Below are 23,836 nucleotides of genomic sequence, written 5' to 3' on the forward strand. Positions count from 1 at the left end.
AAGATGGCAGTTTACTCCTTCAAAGGCAGCAGGAAAATCTGCCTCCAGTTGGCTACAGCAGAGTCTTATAAAAGGTAACATGGGACGGGCACAGTGGCTCACACCTGTAATCCCAGCACTTTGGTAAGTTGAGGCAGGCGGATCACCTGAGGTCGGGAGTTCGAGACCAGCCTGACCAACAAGAAGAAACCCTGTCTCTACAAAAAATTAGCCAGGCATGGTGGTTCATGCCTGTAATCCCAGTTACTCAGGAGGCTAAGGCAGGAGAATCACTTGAACCCGGGAGGCAGAGCTTGTGGTGAGCTAAGATTGTGCCATTGCACTCCAGCTTGGGCAACGAAAGAGAAACTTCGTCTCAAAAGGAAAAAAGGTAACATGATCCCTGGAGTGACTATCCCATCACCTTTGCCATGTCATGTAGCCTAATCAAGGAAATGACTATTCCCATAAGACTAGTAACTAGACAATGGTGTGTTGCTGCAGGGAAATTCTAAGTCTCCACAACTGTACCAGCCAGCCAGAAAAGCCAGCAGTGGGAAAGTGACCTTGCCTCACATTCCCTTTCAAATTACAGTAAGTGCATCTAATTGGCAGAACTCAATTTGCACACATAACTCACTAGAAATGTAATTTCTCACATTCTAATCCCTTCAGAATGAAAATGCTCCCCAAAAGGTCAGAATGGAGAGCAAAGTCAGATGTGTGGAAGAGAAGTGTTCTGCATGCCAGCCCTGGCATCTACATGAGTGATAAGAGGTTGCTGCAATGACAGGATGACCAGGCATGGTCAGTGTATCAGAGTGCTCCAGAGAAACAGAACCAATAGGATAGATATAATCTATAAGGGATGCTTTATTATAGGAATTGGCTCAAAAGATTATAGAAGCCAAGAAGTACCACATATGCTATTTGTAAACTGGAGAACCAGAGAAGCTGGTGATGTAATTCTGAGTTTGAAGGCCTGAAAAGCTGGGAGGCCACTGGTGCAAGTGCCAGAGTCCAGAGGCCTGAGAACCCAGAGATCTGATGTCTGAGGGCAGGAGAAGATGGATGTCCCAGATCCAGAAGAGGCAGCAAACTCATCCTTTCTCTCCTTTTGTCTTGTCTAGGCTCTCAACAGTTGGATGATGATATATGCCCACATTGGTGAGGGCGATCTTCTTAATTCAGCCTATTGATTCAAATGCTAATTGCTTCAGGACACCCTCACAGACACAGCCAGAAATAATGTTTTACCCACTATCTAGGCATTCCTTAACTTAGTCAAGTTGATACCTAAAATTAACCATCATAGTCAGGATTAATTAGCTGGAAGAGCATTAAATGTATGACATGAGTCATACTTTTTTTTTTTCTTTTTTGAAGCAAAAAAAAGGCACTTTATGTATCTAATTTATACCTATCCTATTCCAGGAAAAACTGAAAGAGGAGAGAAGAGATATGTGTTGGTAGAAAAAGAAAGGGGACATTCTAGTCAGCATTAACCTATATAAAACAGGGCAATAAAAATATTTGGATTGTTTTGCCTAGTTGAATCATTTAGTAGGTAGGTGTGGAGGATGACAGAGGGCTGTGGCTCATATAATCAAGGGCTCAGCTTTGATATGAGGTGATCTACTCAGAAATCCTGACATTTCTGAGCAGCAGAATGAAAATGAGGGAAACTATCAAAACAACATCTCATGTAAGCACCTTTAAAAATAAGGAATCTAGCTGAGTCATTGACGTCAGGATGAGATAAAATATAAAAATCCTCTGGCAAAGAATCCAAATTTTATATCCCACTGAAGTTTCAGATGCCAATTTGAATATAGTGATCTACTCTGCTAAGGAAAATACAGTGTAACAGGCCACAGTCTATAACATCTGTTTATAAATTCAAATCTTTCCAGAGGAGCTACAAAAAGACAAACCCTGCAAAAACACATTACTAGTTTTTCCCTTGTGCTTGTTTTCAACTTCCAGTATTATAAGTTGCTTCTAAAAGCTCTTTGTTTTTCATCTCCTTGTCACACCTGCATCAATAACAAACTCCATTCTCAATCTGTCCATGTTTCCTTTTAATGAGCAACAGTTAATTAGGAGTATTTCTGGTTTCAAGGCATCAGACAAGGTTCCATTTGGTAAAACCAAGTTAGAAATACATGGCCTAAATATATATAAATCTTAATCTAAAAGAATATACGCTGTTACAGAATCTTAAGTAATGTTAATGTTATTGATTATTAAGTAACCTTCATATTCATTAGCCAATGCTATGTAATGTTAGGTTCCCCAAAGATGGCAGCACTGTTGTCAAGCAATGGTGACCCCAGTGACCTGCACGTACACCTCCAGATGACCTCCTGGAGTCAGAAAGTTTGAGGTAATAGGAAAACCGCAAAAGAAGAATAGCTAGCTCCTGCAGTGCCTAATTAACTGACCTTGTAACATTCTGCCATTGTTCCTGCCTCAACTGATAAGCCAACCTTGTGACATCAGACCCTGTGACACCCCTGACTTGCAAAAACCACTCTGAACTGTAACTTTCCACTGCCTACCCCAAACCTATAAAACCAGCTCCTAACCCACCATCCTCTGCTGACTCTCTTTTCGGACTCAGCTTGCTTGCACCCGAGTGAATAAACACACAAAGCCTGGTTTAGGTGGTCTCTTCATTCAGAGCATGCTTAACATGTAAGGCACAAAAATAAATTACAGGCTCAATGACTAATCTCTAAGGAAGTATTCTTCAAAGGAACAGGAATGGACATTGAACATGCTTTAGGGATTTTTTAATTTTATTTTTTGAGACAGAGTCTCTTGTTCTGTCACCCAGGCTGGAGTACAGGGTCATGATGTAACCTCTGCCTTCCTGGTTCAAGTGATTCTTCTGCTGTAGCCTCCTAAGTAGCTGGGATTACAGGTGTGTGCCACCACGCCTGGCTAATTTTTGTATTTTTAGTAGTGATGGGGTTTCACCATGTTGGTCAGGCTGGTTTTGAACTCCTGACCTCATGATCTACCCACCTTGACCTCCCAAAGTATTGGGATTACAGGCATGAGCCACTGTGCCCAGCCTGAAATTATTTAAATCTTATTTTTACATTTCTGCAATACATTTTATATATTTCACCCATCTATATTGTATGCCCCAATGAAAGTGATTCTCAACTAGTTTTCTGAGGTGATGATAATGGACAAGTAACATTTGTATCTAAAATCTTTTGAACACCATCTCTATATCTGATCGTTCCTCTGTGTGAAGTCTGCGTTACCCACAGAGTTCAGTAAAAGCACACCTTCCAGCCTCTGCTAGAGTGCAACCATCTGACTTTAGTGTTCATCAAGCCGATATATCTGCATAAGACAGTCATTCAGATATGGGTTAAATGTGGTGAAAAGGAAGTCATTGGAAGACAGGGGTTCTGGGGCCCATTTGGTGTGGTTGCAGGTTCCTGCCTGCAGAGGTAAAACTAACTTACATTAAAGGTGGCAGCTGCCTTCTTCTCTAGCCGGTGCTGCAATGGGGTGTGGTTCCGCTAGCCGTTCCAAAGATTCTTATTTAGTATCTCCATTCCTACTTAAATCAGCTCGGCAGTTCTTGGAAGCGTAGTCGCAGGATCCTCAGCCTTTACCAAACTCTCAGTGGATCTGTGAGAGCTTCCCTTTTCCAACTACATAACTATGTGAAGCCAGGTTTTCTTCATCATACTCAGTCAAAATACCACAGCAGATCGAATTCAGATGATGATAGCAGAACACAGCTGCCTTCTATTAAGTTACACCTTGAAGAGAATAACATAGTATCTTCACAATTTCTTTTTTGTTGTTGTTTTGGAGAAGAGTTTTTCAAAACATTTCATTTTATGTTAACATGTAATAGGTTTGGTACTGGGTTATTTTTAATGAGTTAAGTATATTAAATATTACTTAGCTTTAATTCCTAATACAGTTAAGTGTGGATAGGTGTCGTACACAAAACAATGTTCCTTGGGGTTCTAAGCAATTTAGGGACCTCAAAAGCTTCTAAGAGTAAAGTGTCCCAGGAGGGTGTGGTGACTCATGCCTGTAATCCCAGCACTTTGGAAGGTCAAGGGGAGAGGATCACGAGGTCAGGAGGTCAAGACCAGCCTGGCCAACATGGTGAAACCCCGTCTCTATTTAAAAAATACAAAAATTAGCTGGGCGTGGTGGTGGGTGCCTGTAATCCCAGCTACTCAGGAGGCTGAGGCAAGAGAATCGCTTGTTCCCAAGAAGTGGAGATTGCAGTGAGCCAAGACTGTGCCATTGCACTCCAGCCTGGGCAACAGAGCGAGACTCTGTCTAAAAAAAAAAAAAAGAGTAAAGTGTCCCAAAACCAAAAAGTTTAATCACCATTGAAATAGATTATGCCATCTTCATCTAAAAATCTTGAATAGAAACAGCTATATTTTTCTTTAATTTGCCACCTAGATTTGGGTGAATATAAGAGAGAAGTTGGTTTAGAGACAATATATATTTCCTCCCTAAAGAGGAGGAGAGGGAGAAGCAGGAGGCAATATATGTTATTATATTGAACCAGTGGTCAATAGGAGTATTATGGAGAGTATCTGTTTCTACAAATGAAAGATTTTTTTTAACACTTATTTTTATTTTTATTTTTTGACACAGAATCCTCACTCTGTTGCCCAGGCTGGAGTGCAGTAGCTCGATCTCGGCTCACTGCAACCTCTGCCTCCTAGGTTCAAGCAATTCTCCTGCTTCCGCCTCCCAAGTAGCTGGGATTACAGGTGCCTGCCAGCACGCCTGGGTAATTTTTTTGTATTGTTAGTAGAGACGGGGTTTTTACCACGTGAACCTGACCTTCAGGGATCTGCCCACCTCGGCCTCCCAAAGTGCTGGGATTACAGGCATGAGCCACCGCGCTCAGCCTGCAGATGAAAGATCTTAAAGAAGACAGAACGAAGTGCCCACAGGAAAATGAACTGATACTGAATATTTCTTAATCATAAATATTTCTTAATTTCACACATCTTCATATTCATTGTTAGTTCAATAATCTTTTGTAACTCGTTTATAGCAACCAGTCTTAGGGGAGTTGAGAGGAGCTTAGTTCCAGAGGTTGTGGCCACCAAAAATGTTCTTCTTGGACCAGAAAGGACTTAAAGAATTTTATATATCCAGGAATCTTAATTTTATCACTCTGCTTACTCCATATCTTCTTGATCAATGTCCATGGAGGCTTACATATGGCAAAGTCAGAACACAGTTGATTATAAAATGAATATTTAATTAATAAATATTCCACAGAGCCTGTTTAGATTTTAAAAGGTCAAAATCCACATCTCTGAAGAGTCATCTAGCACCAAAAGTTCAGAAAGTGATAGTCTCATTAAATTTAGGAAGTTCTCTTTGGTTTGTTTGGGGTGAAGTACAGTCACCTGAAATCCTTTAGTCTTCAGTCAGTTGTCTTCTGGAACTGTTTGCATGCACAAATCAAAACATACCAGACTTTACACTAGGGTGGCAGCGGCTCTGTTTCATTAATCACCAAATAGAAAGAGCCTATCAGTGGCCTGGTGGGGTACCTCATGCCTGTAATCCCAGCACTTTTGAAGCAGGTGGATCACTGGAGTTCAGGAGTCAGAGATTAGCTTGGCCAACATGGTAAAACCCGTCTCTACTAAAAATAAAAAATTAAAAAAAAAATTAGCCTGGCATGGTGGCAGGTGCCTGTAATCCCAGTTACTCAGGAGGCTAAGGCAGGAGAATCTCTTGAAACCAGAGGTGGAGGTTGCAGTGAGCTGAGATCACACCACTGCACTTCAGCCTGGGTGACAGAGCAAGGCTCCATCTCAAAACAAAACAAAACAAAACCAGAAAGAGCCTAGCAGGACATCGAGCACATAGTAGGCAATCAACACTGATTAAAAGAATGAATCAATTCAGTTAATGGATGAACTCATCAGGCACTCTTCATTTTATTTTCCCTTCTAATTGACCAATCAGCACTCATGAACTAATATCTCACTGCCATTCTTACCTTGTATTTAGAAAAATTACTGTCCTGTTCTGAAATCCAATTCAAATTGCTGATATATCTATCATTAACAATTGCTATGAAAGTTTTCTCACTGCAAACTATTCTATTTATCCAACGAACACTTGTTATTTACTAGCAGAATATGACTTTATGCTTGCTCTTACAAGTTTAATAATAGGTAACATAGATAGATAGATAGATAGATAGATAGATAGATAGACAGATAGATAGATAGACTCATTGTAGGTCTCAGCAACTGGACCTACGGGACATAATTCAATCTAACCAAACATTCAATATGTACAACACTCCATGGTATGAGCCTTGTACATAAAAGATCAACATATAATTTCCCAGAAATCTCCCAAACAATGTAAAAGTGTTTAAACTATGATTATACTAAAAAGAATCACAAGCATTGTATGGCATTTTCTGAAAAACTCTTTCAGTTGTTTTTTTAAAAAAAATCCATGTTAATTTGGGTTCTTTACAAAACAGATGGCAAGATGGCATTAAGTTTGAAAGAGATTTATTGGAGGAGATATCTGTGAATTATGAAGGAGGGGAGTAGGTAGGGTTTGACACCTGTGAAGGAGAGAGTGAAGGAAAGGCGTCATGGGGTAGGAAGAATCTCAGACATTAGCATGTTTCTAAGAAAATTCTGGGCAATCTAATGGGAAGTCCTTGAGCCAATGTTGCCCACCAGGGGAGTGGGCCAGTGTTAATAGCCCTGCCATTCTCATTCATTGGCTGGGAACAGCAGGAACACGGCGGTAGATCCTATGGGGTAGCAGCTACGGTTCTCAATCAACTCTCCTTCTCACAGGAGATCTGGGTGATGCATTTCCAAGGCTACTACATCATCTTTTGTAGGTACCAAATTGATAGTCTTCAAGTTTTTTCATAAATGTTTGATAGACATACAGACTACAAGTGTTTTCATGCTGCCAAATTTCACCCACATATTTGAGAACTGTAGTGAAATATGTTACGATTAACTGAGGTTAAGAATTATATTAACACAACACTTTGTTATATATTTTAGCTTTTGAAGTATATAAATTGTCTTTTTTCTATTGCACATCATAGTGTAGAACACAAGCAAAACTATACAACAAAAATTTAACATATGATTTTTCTTTCTTTCTTCCTTTTCTTTTTCAAGACAGAGTCTTGCTCTGTTGCCCAGGCTGGAGTGCAGTGGCACAAACTTTGCTCACTACAAGCTCCATCTCCTGGGTTGATATGATTCTCCTGCCTCAGCCTCCCAAGTAGCTGGAATTATAGGCGTGCGCCACCATGCCCAGCTAATTTTTGTATTTTTTAGTAGAGATGGAGTTTCACCATGTTGTCCAGGCTGGTCTCGAACTTCTGACCTCAAGTGACCCACCTGCCTTGGCCTCCCAGAGTGCTGGGATTACAGGAGCGAGCCACCATGCCCAGCCTAACATAATGTTAATTTAATAAAAACCTTTATTAACTTGGGCAGTTGGAGGTTGACTAAATTATAGACTATTTCTAAAGAAATGTAGTTATTACGTTGCAGCATACATAGTAATTGCAACTAGAAGAATGAATGTTGACTGAGAGAGAAAACTGATATAAAGACCAGATGACTAGTCCCAATTACACACTAGTTAATTTGTTTCTGAGATAATAATTTTTATTCTCTTACATGAGTCTCTGTACAATCTTCTCAAATAATATTACACTTGTAAATCATAGCACACAGTTATCAGCCTACTGAATTCTATCTTCTACAGGCTTTGCAAAACCTTTCTAATTCAAGTGTAGCCTGGGAGCTGAAGGCCCAACCTCTGAGAGCGAGTGAGGCCAGATGACATGCAGCAAAGGATACCTTAGGGGAGCCCAGAAGTTCCTGTCCTTCCATTATTCCAGATCTGTAAACTGGACTTGACTTTTCCTGACCCAGTTATCAAAAGGCCACAGGGTAGGAGGTTTTGAGTCATCCAAACTGACTGAGCTAGTCCATTTTATCCCCTGCCTTTTTATATTTGCCCTCTACACCTGCTGTCTTAGTCTGTTTTCTGTTGCATATAACAGAATAGCTGAAACTGGGTAATTTATCAAAAAATGATCTTGCTTGCTTGCTTGCTTGCTTTCTTGCTTTCTCCCTTTCTTTCTCTTTCTCTTTTCTTTTTTTTCTGAGACAGAGTTTCACTCTTGTTGCCCAGGCTGGAATGCAATGATGTGATCCTGCCTCAGCCTCCAAAGTAGCTGGGATTACAGGCACGTACCACCACATCCACCTAATTTTGTATTTTTAGTAGAGACGGGGTTTTACCATGTTGTTCAGGCCAGTCTCAAACTCCTGGCCTCAGGTGATACACCTGCCTTGGCCTCCCAAAGTGCTGGAATTACAGATGTGAGCCACTGCACCCGGCTAAAATATATTTATTTCTTATAGTTCTGAAGGCTGGTAAGTCCAAGTTCAAGGGCGACACGTGGGCCAAGTTCAAGGGGTCTTGCTGGTGGAGACTAGATTCTCTATAATAAAGTCCTGAGGCATCACAGAGTATGATATGGTTAGGTGGCCAAATGTGCTAGTTCAGGTCTTTCTCTTACAAAGCCACTAATGCCTCATCCTTATGACCTCATTACATCCTAATTGCCTCCCAGAGGTCCTACCTATCAAGTAGCATAGTTGGAGTTCCCACTTCACTAATAGTATTACAATGGGGCTTAAGTTTAACATGAGTTTTGGAGACAAACATTCAAACCATAGCATTCTGGCACTGGCACTGTCCTCCCAAAACTAATGCTCTTATCACATACAAATACATTCATTCTATCCTCATAGCCCCAAAGTCTAAACTCATTCCAGTAACAACTCAAAAGTCCAAAGTCTTACCTGTGAGCCTGTGAAAATAATTTATCTACTTCCAAGATACAAGGGCATAGGATATACATTTCCATTTCAAAAGGGAAGGGAAAAATAGGAAAGAAAAATGAAGTAATAGGCCCCTAACAAGTTAGAAACCTAGCAGGGCAGACATTAAAACCTGAAGCTCAGCTGGGCACGGCAGCGCACGCCTGTAATCCCAGCACTTTGGGAGGCTGACGCGAGAGGATCCCTTGAGGTCAGAAATTCAATATCAGCCTGGCCAACATGGTGAAACCCCATTTCTATTAAAAATACAAAAAAACTAGCCAGGCATGGTGGTGGGTGCCCGTAATTCCAGCTACTCAGGAGGCTAAGGCAAGAGAATTGCTTGAGCCTGGGAGGCAGAGGTTGCAGGGAGCAGAGACCATGCCATTGCACTCCAGCCAGGGTGACAGAAAAAAGAATGAGACTCCATCTCGGGGGAAAAAAATAAAAAAACCCTGAAGGTGGAGAATAATCTCTTGTGACTCCATGCAGGCATCCTGTGACACTGAGGTAGGGAGTGGGCCTCCAAAACATTGGCCAATCTCATGCCTATGGCTTTGCTTGTTGTAGTCCACGTGGCTACTCTCACAGGTTGGAGTCAGGTGCCTGCAGCTTTTCCAGGCTGGTGTTGCATGCCGGTAGCTCTACAGTTCTGGGGTCCCAGGGTGGTCCTGCCCCTGTGGCTCAGAGTACACTGCCCTGGTAGAAACTTTCTGTAGCAGCTCTGGTCCCACATTTCCACTCAGCATTGCCCTAGTAGAGGGGCTTTCTGCAGTGGCTCTGCCTCTGCAATAAGTCTCTGCATGGGCCCACTGGCTGTCTGAAACATCCTTTGAAATCTAGGTGGAAGCTGCTATGTCTCATAGCTCTTGCTATGTGCCTGCAGAATTAGCACCACGTGGAGGCCACCAGGGCTTACTGCTTGTGCCCTCTGGAATGGGGGCACCAGCAAGCAGCATCTGTAACCACCTGCAGCACTGGATAGTGCTGCCAAGATTTACAGCTTGGACCTTTTGGAATGGCAGGTTGAGCCACACCAGCGGCCGCTTGAGCTAGAGCTGCCTGAGCAGCCAGAATGCCAGGAGCAGAGGCCCAAGGCAGCAAGCCCTTAGAGAGTGCCCTAGGCCTGTCCCTTTAAACCATTTTGCCATTTTAGGCCTCTGGGACCATGATGGGAGGGGCAGCTTCAAAGATTTCTGAAATGCCTTTGGGATCTTTCTCCCATTGTCCTGATGAATAATCTCTGGCTCCTTTCTAGCCATATTAATCTCTTTAGCAAAAAGTTGCTTGGTCATACTCTTGCTTTTCTCTGCTGAAAATACTCTTTCATTCTCTACCACATGTCTAGGCTTACAGTTTCCCAAATCTTTCTGCTTTGCTTCCCTTTTGATTAAAAATTCTGTCTTTAAGTCACTTATTCCTTCCTGCAGTTTAATGTAAGTGGTTAAAAGTAGCCATGCAATAGCTTGAATACTTTGTTGCTTAGATATTTCTTCCATCAAATATTCGAATTCATCGTTCTTAAGTTCAGCATTCCTTGGAACTGGATGGGAGTAGGGTGTTGCTATAAAACACCTAGCCTTGGGCATGGACATAATCCAGCCAAATTCCTTGCCGGTTTCTAAGAAAGGCTTTTACTCCCATTTCCAATACCCTGGTCTTCAGTTCCATCTGAAACCTCATCAGAATGGCCTTTACTGTCCATATTTCCATCAGCATTCTGGTCGCAACCACTTAAATAATCTCTAGGAAGTTCTAAACTTTCCCTAGTCTTCTTGTCTCCCTCATCAGAATCTAGGCTTTTTCTATCCTGCTCCTTCAAACTCTTCCAATTTTGCTCATTATCCTGTTCCAATGAAGCTTGTGGAAGCATTTTCAGATAACTTTATACCAAAACCTCACTTCCAGGGCCAGTTTTCTTAGCCCATTTTCTTTTGCTATGACTGAATACCTGATACTGGATAATTTTGAAAGAAAAGAAGTTTATTTCTTATGGTTTTGAAGGCCAGAAAGTCCAAAGTCAAGGGGCACATCTGGCCAGGGCCTTGAAGCTGGTGAAAACTCTCTGCAGAGTCCTAAGGCAGCACAGGGCATCACAGGGCAAGTGGGCTGAGTGTGCTCAGATGCTAACATGCTAGCTTAGGTCTCTCTTCCTCTTCTCATAAAGCATCAGCTCCACTTCTATCATAACCTATTTGTCCATTAACCCATAAATGAATTAATCTTCATGAGGGCTCTGCCCTCTTAAAGGCCAATCACCTCTTAAAGGTCTCACCTCTCAATACTGCCACATTGGGGATTAACTTTCAACATAAGTTTTGGAGGGGACAAACTTGCAAACCATAGCACCTATGTGAATTTTATGTTCCACAAACTAAAATATATATACTTCAGTTCACTCATGTAAATAATCACCATTTCCAACTAATAACATTTTAAATGTTGTATAAAACAATTTCAAGTATTTGAAATTTCATTTTTTAAAATCTTTCCTCCCACAATGCCTAGAGACTTGGAAAAATACATTCGTAATTTGAGGATAGTTAACACTTACTGAGAAGTATGTACTATACTACACACTGCTCCAAGTGGCTAACATGTTGTGTTGTACCAGTTTAAACATTGTTTCTGGATGTGTCTGTAAGGCTGTTTCTGAATGGGATTAGCATTGGAACTGGTGACCTCAGTAGGCTGTCCTTCCCAATGTAGCTGTGCATTATCCGATACATTGAAGGCATGAATAGGACAAAAGGTAGACGACGGATGAATTCACTCCTTTTTTCTTGCCTCACTGCTTGAGCTGGGACATCTCATCTCACTTCTTTGCCCTCAGACTGGATTTACATCACAGCTCCCCTGGTTCTCAGGCCTTTGGACTCAGACTGAATCACACCAGTTGCTTTTTTGGGTCTTCAGGTCTTCAGCTTGCAGATGGCACTATTATGGGACTTCTCAGCCTCCAGAACTGCATGAGTCAATTCCATATAATCTCTCTCTCTCCTACTGAAGAATCCTGACTAATACATGTTATTTATTCATTTAGTCTTCTCAACTTCCCTGTGAAGTAAAAGTGAGACAGGAATAATATGGGGTGGTCGCAGGAGAAGAGAAAATTCCAGGCAGCAGTTTTACATGACTAGCAAAAAGGAAACTGCCAAAATAGTTGTATAAACTAGGAGCTGATGAGAATAAACGAGGGGCTGATGAGATCCTGAAAAACCAGAATGTGAGCCAAGTTGGCTAAGACCTACTGGACCCAGCACGGCACTGGATTTGACCTGGGTTTCACCTAGTACCTCGTTATATGCTCATTAACATACTAAAGCACACACAAACCAGTGCCATGACTATTCTGGGAACACTGGTATTTGGTGTAAAAATCGGTGGCACCACAATTCCAAGAAATCTTCACCTTTTTCCAGGAATCCTCATGAATATTCCACCTCTTGATTACAGAAACACGTAAAGGTAGAAGCCCTAAACTCCAGAGTGACTCTCTTGAGTATGCCCACACTCCTCTTTCTTGAATGTGTAGTTTTTTGGTTTTTTTTTTTTTTTTTTTTTTTTTTTTTTTTTTTTTTTTTTTTTTTTTTTTTTTTTTTTTTTTACGAAGTCTCACTTGTTGCCCAGGCTGGAGTACAGTGTCATAATCTCGGCTCACTACAATCTCCGCCTCCTGGGTTCAAGCGAATCTCATGCCTCAGCCTCCCAAACAGCTGGGATTAAAGGCCCGCACCACCATACCCAGCTAATTTTTGTATTTTTAGTAAAGACGGGGTTTTGCCATGTTGGCCAGGCTGGTCTCAAACTCCTGGCCTCAAGTGATCCATACACCTTGGCCTCCCAAAGTGTTGGTATTACAGATGTGTCACCGCACCCAGCAGAATGTGTACTTTTCCACTTTGCAATAAATCTCCGTACTTTCACTATTTTCCGACTTGTCCTTGAACTCCTTCTCATCATGGTGTCAAAAGCCTGGATATCGGCTGGAGTTGAGGTCCCACCAGTGTTGGGGGACCTCCTCCAGCCTACCAGCATCAGAAGTATTATTATTTCTGCTTATACATAAGGTATTGAAGCACAGAGAAGTTAAATAAGTTATCCAAGGTCACATAGCTAGTAAGAGGTAGAGTCAGAATTTGAGCTCAAGTAACTGAGTAAGTAATTAACTGGCTCCAAGTTAAAGATTTTCTGTTATTTTTGTGGTCTCAAACTATAATGCATTATTTAACTCTCATTTTAAAAGCCACTATCCCCTAGTACACAGCAACACAATCATTTTAAAAAAATTATTTTATTTGTGCATTTTGTAAGCAACTAATTTAAACTGAAAAATGATGAAGTAAAGGCCTACAGCTCTAAGAATCATTTCTAGGATGGGCATGGTGACTCATTCCTGTAATCCTAGCACTTTGGGAGGCTGAGGCAGGTGGATCACCTGAGGTCAGGAGTTCGAGATCAGCCTGGCTAACATGGCAAAACCCTGTCACTACTTAAAATACAAAAATTAGCCACGCATGGTGGTGGGTTCCTGTAATCCCAGTACTCAGGAGGCTGAGGCAGGAAAACTGCTTGAACCTGGTGGGGTGGTTGCTGCAGCTGGGATAGTGCCATTCCACTCCAGCCTGGGCAACACAGCGAGGCTATGTCTCATAAAAAAAAAAAAAAAATATATATATATATATATTTCTACACTTATTAAATTAACATATGTTAATGATTATATTTTCCCTTTCCTAATTTATAGCAGCATATTTTCTTCTAAAGCCATCGTATATATATTTAAACACATTATGGAAACTACATGACATGAAGGACGTAAAGAAAGAAAATAATCAGAAATAAGTTAATTCAGATGTACGTATTCAGAAAACAATACTGAGCTTAAAGAATATGTGACTTAAAAATCAATACAGCGTCCTTTTCGTTCCCAATCTCCGTATCGTGTAGGTTCTGGGCCCCTGGGTCCACCTTTTTCTTTGGTCACTGGATTAACATCATCTGGAAATTCTAAGGAAAATAAGATATAAATAAAGCAGTCAATGGAGGTAGGAAAAGGATTATAGTCTATTTTATTTTATTTATTTATTATTATTTTTGAGATAGAGTCTCCTTCTGTCGCCCAGGCTGGATTGCAATGTCGTGATCTGGGCTCATGGCAACCTCTGCCTTCTGGGTTGAAGTGATCTTTCTGCCTCAGCCTCCTGAGTAGCTGGGATTACAGGTGTGTTACAGCAGCCTTGCTAGTTTTTGTATTTTTAGTAGAGATGGGGTTTCACCATGTTGACCAGGATGGTCTTGAGCTCCTGACCTCAAGTGATCCACCCACCTCGGCCTCCCAAAGTGCTGGGATACAGGTGCGAGTCACTGAGCCCAGCCTATGGTCAATTTTAAAGACAGGGTTGCATGATAGGCTAGATCTTAGTAACCAGGTTACCATATAGGCTTTAAATGAACTGTAAATGTAATTCTTTCTCCTGAGCTTGAGAAGAGAATACAAACTACAAATTCATAAGACCTGAAAGGTCTTGAAATAAGATTACTTTGAAGGAGTCCTTTGACCTAATGCCAGGTTTCTGAACAGTAAAATGGGGAGAACAATCATACTTTCCTCACTGTGTTGATAATTAAACAAGGTAATCCATGTAAAGGGTTTAGCATGGTGCCTGGTGCATAGGAATGCCAATTAATCTTAACTAGATAATTACTGTTCCTCATCATAGGGTTTTGGCTTCAGCAACTGGCTGGCTGGTACTGCCATTTATAAGCATAATAGTAATTATTATTCCTAATACCATGTGTCCGTAGTAGGACTCCCCATCATAAGCCAGGCTCAATTCTCAGCACTTTATGCATGCAAATTCATTTAATCTTCCTAATAACATAGGGGACAAGAACAATTATTGTTCCAATTTTATAGATGAAGAAAATAAGGCAAAAAGGGTTAAGAAAGTTGCTCTGTATCACACAGCTTCTAAATGATAAAACTGAATTTGAATTCAGACATCCTGGCTGCAATCTTGTTCTTAGCCCATACACTGTACTGCTCTGCATATGGAAAAAACAGGAGAGGAATCAACTATCAGACAGAGCTCTAATTCTCTGCTTTGTCCTGTTTTTTGAGATGGAGTCTAGCTCTCTCACCCAGGCTGGAGTAGTGCAGTGGTGTGATCTTGGCTCACTGCAGCCTCCACCTCCTGGGTTCAAGCAATTCTCCTGCCTCAGCCTCCTGAGTAACTGGGACTATAGGCACACACCACCATGCCCGGCTAATTATTGTATTTTTAGTAGAGATGGGGTTTCACTATGTTGGACAAGCTGGTATCAATCTCCTGACCCCAAATGATCTGCCCACTTCAGCCTCCCACAGTGCTGAGATTACAGGCGTGAGCCACTGCACCTGGCCCTTAATTCTTTTACTGTATCTATCTATTTATTTATTTATTTATTGTGGCCACCCTCCCAACACTTCCCATTCCTTCCCACATTTGAATTCTCTTCAGCAATTATCACTAATTTAGTATATTTAAAAAATTGATTATTGTCTGTCTCTCCCACTAAAATGTTAAGCTTCGCTATGGTAAAATTTGTCTGTTTATCCATCGCTGTTTCAGTGTCTGGCCCACAGAGGATACTTAATACATATCATATGAATGAAGAGATTTCCTCTTATCTTCACGGCAATCCTGTAAGCAGACAGTTTCATTCTTTATTCCACTCTTACTCTGCCAGGCCCTATGCTATGTAAAGATGGGGTAAGGGATACAGTAGTGACCATGAAATACAAGGCCCCTTCTTTCACAGGGTTTACAGAGTACTGAAGCAGGCCAGAAAAAGGGCAAACAAATACGTACAAGAATAACAAACTCTGGCAAGGCTAGAAAGGGAAAGTACAAAGTGCTCCATCATCTCAGTTTCTTCTCACCTGTCTTCTCATCCTAAGACAGGTATTAGAAGGAAACTGAAGCCCAGAGAGCAGAAGCCTCTGAGAGCTCCAGTTCAAACCCAGATCTGCTTCATCCAAACCCCAGGGTCACTTAGGTCTCGTTTACATTCAATCCCTGGAGAATCAGTTATACTCCTGAGCCACACACACCAAAAGACAACTAGACTTTTGGGGGTATGGGTGTCACACTCCCTCAAGGTGTGTATTCTCTGCTGAGGTCATCATTGTAGCTACTTACAGTAAGCCCAGATGTTTGAACCTATTCTATTGAGGAACCACACTGCTTGGACTCTGGAAGGTATAGAGGCCAAGGAACAACACCCCCTTGGCCTCGGAAGGTTTGCTGAAAATCAACTGATAAAAGACAGATTAATAGAAGAAAAGGTATATGGATTTTATTTTATCCTGCATAGCACGGGGGAACTGCAAGAGAATGATTACCCAAACTATATCTCTTTGAAAACTAAATGATCTTCACCAAAATCATAAAGCCCCTCTCTAGGCAAAAGAAAAAGGATACAGATTTTACCCTGAAAATTTTTCAAATATTCATTCTTTTATTATTGTTATATTGTGAATAAACTCTTCCTCATACTCATCATCACTCTGTTTTCTAAAGAATTCCATGCTTTAACTGCGATGCAAGTTGGCTTTTTCCTGCTCTATGACTCCCCCCGAAGGTCTAATGGAAGTTCTTCTTTCTCACTCATCTCTGTGGCTCACTGGAGGTCTTAGCTCAAGCTGCCATAACAAAATATCATACCCTAGGTAAACAACAGAAATTTATTTTCTCACAGTTCTGGAGGCTGGTAGGCTGAAATCACGGTGCTAGCATGGGTGGTTCTCATGGGTGCTTTCTTCCTGGCTTACAGATGGTTGCCTCTTGCTGTGTCCTCACGTGGCAGAGAAAGAGAGGCAGCAAGCTCTCTGGTATCTCTTCTTATAAGGGCATTATTCCCACCATCAGGAGACTACCATCAGCTTTATTAAAGTATTGTCTGCTTATAATAAAATTCACCCATTTTAAGTACGCAGTTCAGTAAATTTTAACAAATGTTTACAGTCAAGTAAATAACACAAAGTGTAAAACAGTTCCATCCCTTAAAGGGTTACCCTACTCTCAAGATCTAAACCTAATAATCTCCCAAAGGCCCCATCTCCACATACCATCACATGGGGGGTTAGAGCTCCAACAAATGAATTCTGGGGGGACATAATTCAGTCCATAGCACTGGGGAAGAAAGAGCAGGTCAAGATGTCCCTCCTCCTCACCGCTATTTCCAGCCTTTCATTCCAGTGCTCCACCTCTATAGCCTTTCTTTTTGGAATTCTGTAACATTTACTTATCCAATGCTTTTCTCCAGTCTTAACAATAAACTCAAAGATTCTTCTATCTTTTTGGATGGGATCAATATCTGGTTCATAGTTTCATCTCTCTCTCCCCATCATCCCTAATATCAACATTCACATTAATGAATCATCACATATCAAGGCTACAGAGGTCACCAATCCCTTTCCTGATGACTTTCATATCTAGTTCTGCCGTCCACTGGAGTTTATTATTTTTCGAGTATGTTCCTTCTCCAAATCCCAGACTCTTGTGGGCACTCTTCTGACCACAAACTCCTATATTTCCATGTCTCTTCTTCCTCACATTTGTTTAACCTAATTTTTTGCCCTTATAATAACCTACAGTTTTCTGAAACTTTTTGTTCTCACCATTAGCACCCTGGTACCTGCTCTCGGTGTCGCATTTTAGACTAATCCAACAGAATCCCTCTTCCACATTATACTAAGTGAAAGGAACCAGACACCAAAGATTACATATTGTAGAGTTTGATTTATATAAAATCCTAGAAAGAGCAAAACTACAATGACAGAGAACAGATCAATGGTTGCTGGGAGGAGGTGGAGAGAGGATGAATTGCGTGGTGCCTCTTTAGGGGACAGAACTATGTTATACTTTGTGTGGTCTCCGTGACTGTAAACATTTGTTAAAACTCACTAGCTGGGCACAGTTGCTCACGCCTGTAATCCCAGCACTTTGGGAGGTTGAGGCAGGTGGATCACAAGGTCAGGAGTTGGAGACCAGCCTGACCAACATGGTGAAACCCCATCTCTACTACAAATACAAAAATTCAGGCATGTTGGTGGGTGCCTGTAATCCCAGCTACTCGGGAGGCAGACACAGGAGAATGGCTTGAACCTGGAAGGCAGAGGTTGCAGTAAGCTGAGACTGCACCACTGTACTCCAGACTGGGCAACGGGGCAAGGCAAGACTCCATCTCAAAAACAAAAACAAAAACAAACAAAAAAAAACCAACCAACCAACCAACCAAAAAACACCTTACTCAACCATATGTTTAACATGGGTGAATTTTATTATATGCAGATTATATTTAATAAAGCTAATTAAAACAATCTCTATTCAAATACATTTCCTTACTGCTCACTGCATAAAGCCCTTACACTGTAATCTGGCAGTTCAGGCCCTCCCAGATTCGAGCTGAACCTGCATTTCCAGCTTTATATTCGATTAATTCAAGCCTATCCAACTTACAGTCCACGGGCTGCATGTGGCCCAGGATGGCTTTGAAAAGTGGCCTAACACAAATTCATGAACTTTCTTAAAACATTTTTTTTGTGTAATTTTTTTTTAGTGAATCAGCTATTGTGTTAGTGTATTTTATGTGTGGCCTAAGATAATTTTTCTTCCAACGTGGCCCAGGAAAGCCAAAAGATTGGACACCCCTGTATTAATTGAATATATACATAATTTATGCTGAAGCCAAAGAGGCCCATTAGCTGTGTCTTGCAAGTGTTAATGTTCTGCAGCCTCTTTCTCCAGGTATTCTGAGATATTCTTCTTACCATACCTTATCTACTTATAAAAATTTTAGTTTTCTGGCTGGTCATGGTGGCTCACGCCTGTAACCCCAGCACTTTGGGAGGCCAAGGCAGGTGGATCACCTGAGGTCAGGAGTTTGAGACTATCCTGACCAACATGGTGAAATCCTGTCTCTACTAAAAATACAAAAATTAGGTCACGCATGGTGGCAGGTGCCTGTAATCCCAGCTACTTGGAAGGCTGAGGCAGGAGAATCGCTTGAACCCGGGAGGCAGAGGTTACAGTACACTGAGATCGCACCATGGTACTCCAGCCTGGGTGACAGAGCAAGACTCCATTTCAAAAAAAAAAAAAAAAAATTATTTTCCCTAGACCCCAGCTCTCTAGTCTACTTTTCTCTGATCTTTTTGTGTATCTCTCACGTGAGTTAGCAGATGATGTCCTGCTCATAGTTATTTATATCATCTTCCCTTCTTATTCATCTTTATATCAAGCAGGGTGCCTAGCTACATTGTCCTTTATCATCTTAATAATCTACTCTTTTCAAGGAGACAACCTACACAGTTTTCTTAGAATAAAGTAGATACTAGAGGCAGGGAGACAAGACTAGAAGGAAGGAAACAAAGAAGCAGAGAGGCTTGTTAGGAGACCAGTGAATGACTGACAGCTTGAATTTGGGCCTTATTAGCAGGATGAGTAAGAGGGAATACATTTGAGAGATGTTAAGAGGGTAGAAGTAACAGGACTTGGTTAGAGATCTGTCACAAGAGACAGGAAGAGGCAGAAGTGAAGGATTATCCCCACGTTTTGGGCTCGGGTAACCTGGTAGATGGGGTGGACTGGAAATCCAGAAGGAAGAGGAGGATATGAGGTCAGGCTGGTGGGAGGGCTAAAGGTGAGTTGGAACAATGGGTATAGGATGACTGTAGTTTTGGAAATATTAATTTTGAGACATTTGGAATATGCAAAGAAAGATATTCAGGAGGCAAACGGAGACAGGAGAGTGACACTCAGAAAAGAGGTCTGATTAGAAGTATGAATGTGTGAATCATCAACACATAAGTGATATTTAAAATCACTTTAAGCCGGGTGCGGTGGTTCATGCCTGTAATCTCAGCACTTTGGGAGGCTGAGGTGGGAGCATCGTTTGAGCTCAGGAGTTCCAGACCAGTCTGGGCAACATACTGAGACTCTGTCTCTTCAAAAAAGTAGAAAAATTAACCGCGTGTGGTGGTACGTGTCTGTAGCCCCAGTTACATGAGAGGCTAGTTACAAGGGAAGATCATTTGAACCCAGGAAGTTGAGGCTTCAGTGAGCTGTGACACTACCATCGCACTCCAGCCTTGGTGACAGAGTAAGACTCTGCCTCAATCAATCAAATCATTTTAGGCCCAGTTACAAGGGAAGATCATTTGAACCCAGGAAGTTGGGGCTTCAGTGAGCTGTGACAGTACCACTGCACTCCAGCCTTGGTGACAGAGTAAGACTGCCTCAATCAATCAAATCATTTTAGGGAAATATGAAATCTCCCTAGAAATGCTTAGGGGGCTAAGAACAGAGGCCTGGCAAATACTCACACTTAGGTATTGGACAGAAGCAGAGGATCTTTAAAAGGGGCCCAGGAAGAAATGTTTGAAGAAACAGAGTGAGAAACTAAATAAAGCATGCCAGGTATGGTGGCTCACATTTGTAATCCCAGCACTTTGGGAGGCCGAGGCAGGAGGACTGCTTGAGCCCAGGAGTTGAGGCCAGCCTGGGTAACATGGCGAGACCTCATCTCTACAAAAAAGTTTTTAAAATTAGCTGGGCATGGTGGTATGTGCCTGTGGTCTCAGTTACTCAGGAGACTAAAGCAGGAGGATAGTTTGAGCCAGAAAGGTTGAGGCTGCATTGAGCCATGTGTTCATGCCACTGAACTTTAGCCTGGGTAACAGAGCAAAACCCTGTCTCAAAAAACAAAACAAAATAAAACAAAACACACACACACACACACACACACACACACACACACACACACACACAAAATGAAACTAAGGAAAGCATAATGGAAATCAAGGAAGGAGACTTCCAGAAGGAAATGTTAACACTGTCAAAGACTGTGGATTGTTCACATAAAACAAGGATCGAAGAGCACCTGCTGTATTTGGTGATGTTTGTGAGTACAGTTTCTAAGCAATGCTAGGTTCAACATTAACTTTAGTGATACAAAACTTACATTGAATGCCTGCCTACCATTATGTCCAATAGATGATTAGCTTATAAAATGTGTTGCTTTTTGCTTTCTTCTATTTTCATTGTGGTAAAATATATACAACATAGTACTTATCACTTAACCACTTGTAAGCATACAATTCAGCAGTATCAAATACATTCACGGCTAGGTGCAATGGCTCATGCCTGTAATCCCAGCACTTTGGGAAGCTGAAGCAGGTGGATCACCTGAGGTCAGGAGTTCAAGACCAGCCTGGCCAACATGGTGAAACTCCATTTCTATTACAAGTACAACAATGAGCCAGCGTGGTGGTGTACCTGTAATCCCAGCTACTCAGGAGGCTGAGACAGGAGAACTGCATGAACACAGGAGGCAGAGGTTGCAGTGAGCCAAGATCATGCCGCCACTGCACTCCAGCCTAGGTGAAGAATGAGACTCTATCTCAAAAACAAAAGCAACAACAAAAATATATTCACAGGGTTGTACAACCGTCACCACTATCTATTCCTAAAATGTTTTCATCATCCCCACAATGAACTCTGTACCTACTAAACAGTAACTTCCCCCTTAGTCCCCTGAGTCTCTGATAACCTCTATTCTACTTTCTGTCTCTATGGACTTGTCTATTCTAAGTACTTTATATAAGTGGAATCATTTAATATTTGCCCTTCTGTGTCCAGCTTATTTCACTAAGCATAATGTTTTCAAGGTCCATCCATGTTGTAGCATACATTAAAATTTAATTGCTTTTTATGACTGAATCGTTTTCCACTGTCTATATATGCTACATTTTGCTTAACCATTCATTTGTTCATGAACATTGGGTTGTTTCCACCTTTTGGCTACTGTTAATAATATGATGAACATAGGTATAGAGATATCTGTTCAAGTCCCTGCTTTCAATTCCTTTAGATACACAACTAAGAGTGGAATTCCTGGGTCAAAAGGTAGTCCTATGTGTGACTTTTTGAGGAATAGCTATACTGTTTTCCACAGTGGCCGCAACATTTTATATTCCCACCAGAAACGCATGAAGGTTTCAATTTCTCCACATCCTTCCCAATACCTGTTATTTTCCACTTTTAACTATTATAGCCATCCTAGTGGGTGTGAAGTAATATCTCATAGTTTTCATTTGCATTCCCTAATGATAATGATGCTGAGCTTCTTTCCATGTGTTTGCTGACCACTTGTACATTTGTATACCTTCTTTGGAGAAATGTCTAATCAAGTACTTTGCTATGTTTGATTTTTTTTTGGTCAATTATTGGAGTTCACACACACACATATATATATAATATACACATATTATATATTTGTTATTTATCATACCTCATTATTCATATAACAAAATATATAAGTTGAGACTCAAGTGCTTTGCTATTTTTGATTTTTTGTTGAGTTATTGAAGTTCTTTATATATATATAATATACACGTTATAGATATATAAAGTGGCTATATTTATTATACCTCATTATTCACATAAGTTAAGACCTTCTTTGACACAAATAACATGATGTTGATGTTATTTGTATCAAAGGTCTTAACTTATGTGAATATGGAACAATAAATACAGCCACTTTATATATATAATGTGTATATTATACAAATAACATGATGTCATCTGTATCAACAAATATATTTATATATATTTTGTTATGTGAACTTGTAAATTTTATGTGAATAATGAAGTAAAATAAATAAAACAAACACAATCAAATACCTGTTAGAGTCTTGAAAATCTTTTTTATTAAGAAACCCACATGTATTGTTGGTCAATATGGTGATTTTACTCATTGTTGAAATATGCTTTATTACTAAAGAATTTAAGCAATAACACATTTCTTTTCTTTCATTCATTTTCTCAATAACTAAAACATTTTCCTTGATACTTTAAAAATTGAGAGGTGCTTAACTATACTTACTTTCCAGTGGTTCTTTCTCTAAGTGGGAACCCTCTGGTGCATCAAAACGACCTTCTGGTAACTTTGGCTTCTTAAGGGACTGTTTGACAAGTTCAGACTTTCCTCCTTGAGAAGAACTTGTTTTCCTCAGAGAACGACACAAAAAGGGTGATCCTAGAAAAGTTGAGATAACAGAAAAATATTATTCCACTTCAAACATTTATAAATTTTATTTATTTGTTTTTAGTTTATACATTCACATTTCTCAAAGTACAAAAAGATACAGAGTGGAAATTCTTCCTTAGGCAGCCATTTCCCTTCCTGGATGACCACCAGTCTGAAAAGAAGGGCTATGAAATAAATTAGTTAACCATTATCAACACTGCAGAAACTTGTACTAAAGCATTAATACCTATCTGAAGCAATAACAAAAAAAAAAAAAAAAAAAAAAAAAAAAGGAGTTTGAATATTAAGAGTAACTTAGTGGTACAAACTTTTCAAGGACAATATTTAGGATTCAAATCTCTAAAAGTCACAAGTGGCTATATTTAAATCCTAATTATGGTCCTCTTTTTCTGTCAACTAAAACTTTAAGAATACATCAAGTTGGGCACAGTGGCATGCACCTGTAGTCTTAGTTATGCAGGAGGTCGAAGAGGGAGGACTGCTTGAGTCCAGGAGTTCAACTCTAGTCTGGGTAACATAGTGAGACCATGTCTCTAAAAAAAACATCGTTTTATGGGGAAAGAACTCCCTATTTGATAAATGGTGCTGGGATAGTTGGCAGCTATATGCAGATCAATGAAACTAGACCCCTATCTGTCATCACATACAAAAATTAACTTGAGACGGATTAAAGATTTAAATGTAAGACCTCAAACTGCTAGAATCCTACAAGAAAACCTAGGAAACACTATTCTGGACATTAGCCTTGGGAAAGAATTTATACCTAAGTCCTCAAAAGCAATTGCAACAAAAACAAAAATTGCCAAATGGGACCTAATTAAACTGAAAGCTTCTGTACAGTTAAA

At 40.6% G+C, this 23,836-nt stretch overlaps 1 protein-coding gene across 1 annotated transcript in view; it reads right to left on the reverse strand.

Moving 5' to 3' along the window:
- Positions 1-13,180: 13,180 nt before the first annotated feature.
- Positions 13,181-23,836, reverse strand: part of SDHAF4 (succinate dehydrogenase complex assembly factor 4) — a 24,826-nt gene continuing 14,170 nt past the window's right edge. The window contains exons 2-3 of the mRNA XM_017549417.2: positions 22,827-22,979; positions 13,181-13,904 (exon numbers count right to left, since the gene is read on the reverse strand). Of these exons, the coding sequence (XP_017404906.1) occupies positions 13,795-13,904; positions 22,827-22,979 (263 nt within the window). The 3' untranslated portion in view covers positions 13,181-13,794. The remainder of the gene's footprint in view (positions 13,905-22,826; positions 22,980-23,836) is intronic.

Source organism: Cebus imitator, unplaced genomic scaffold (assembly GCF_001604975.1).
Source record: "Cebus imitator isolate Cc_AM_T3 unplaced genomic scaffold, Cebus_imitator-1.0 Scaffold218, whole genome shotgun sequence".
NCBI classification, from domain to species: Eukaryota; Metazoa; Chordata; class Mammalia; order Primates; family Cebidae; genus Cebus; species Cebus imitator.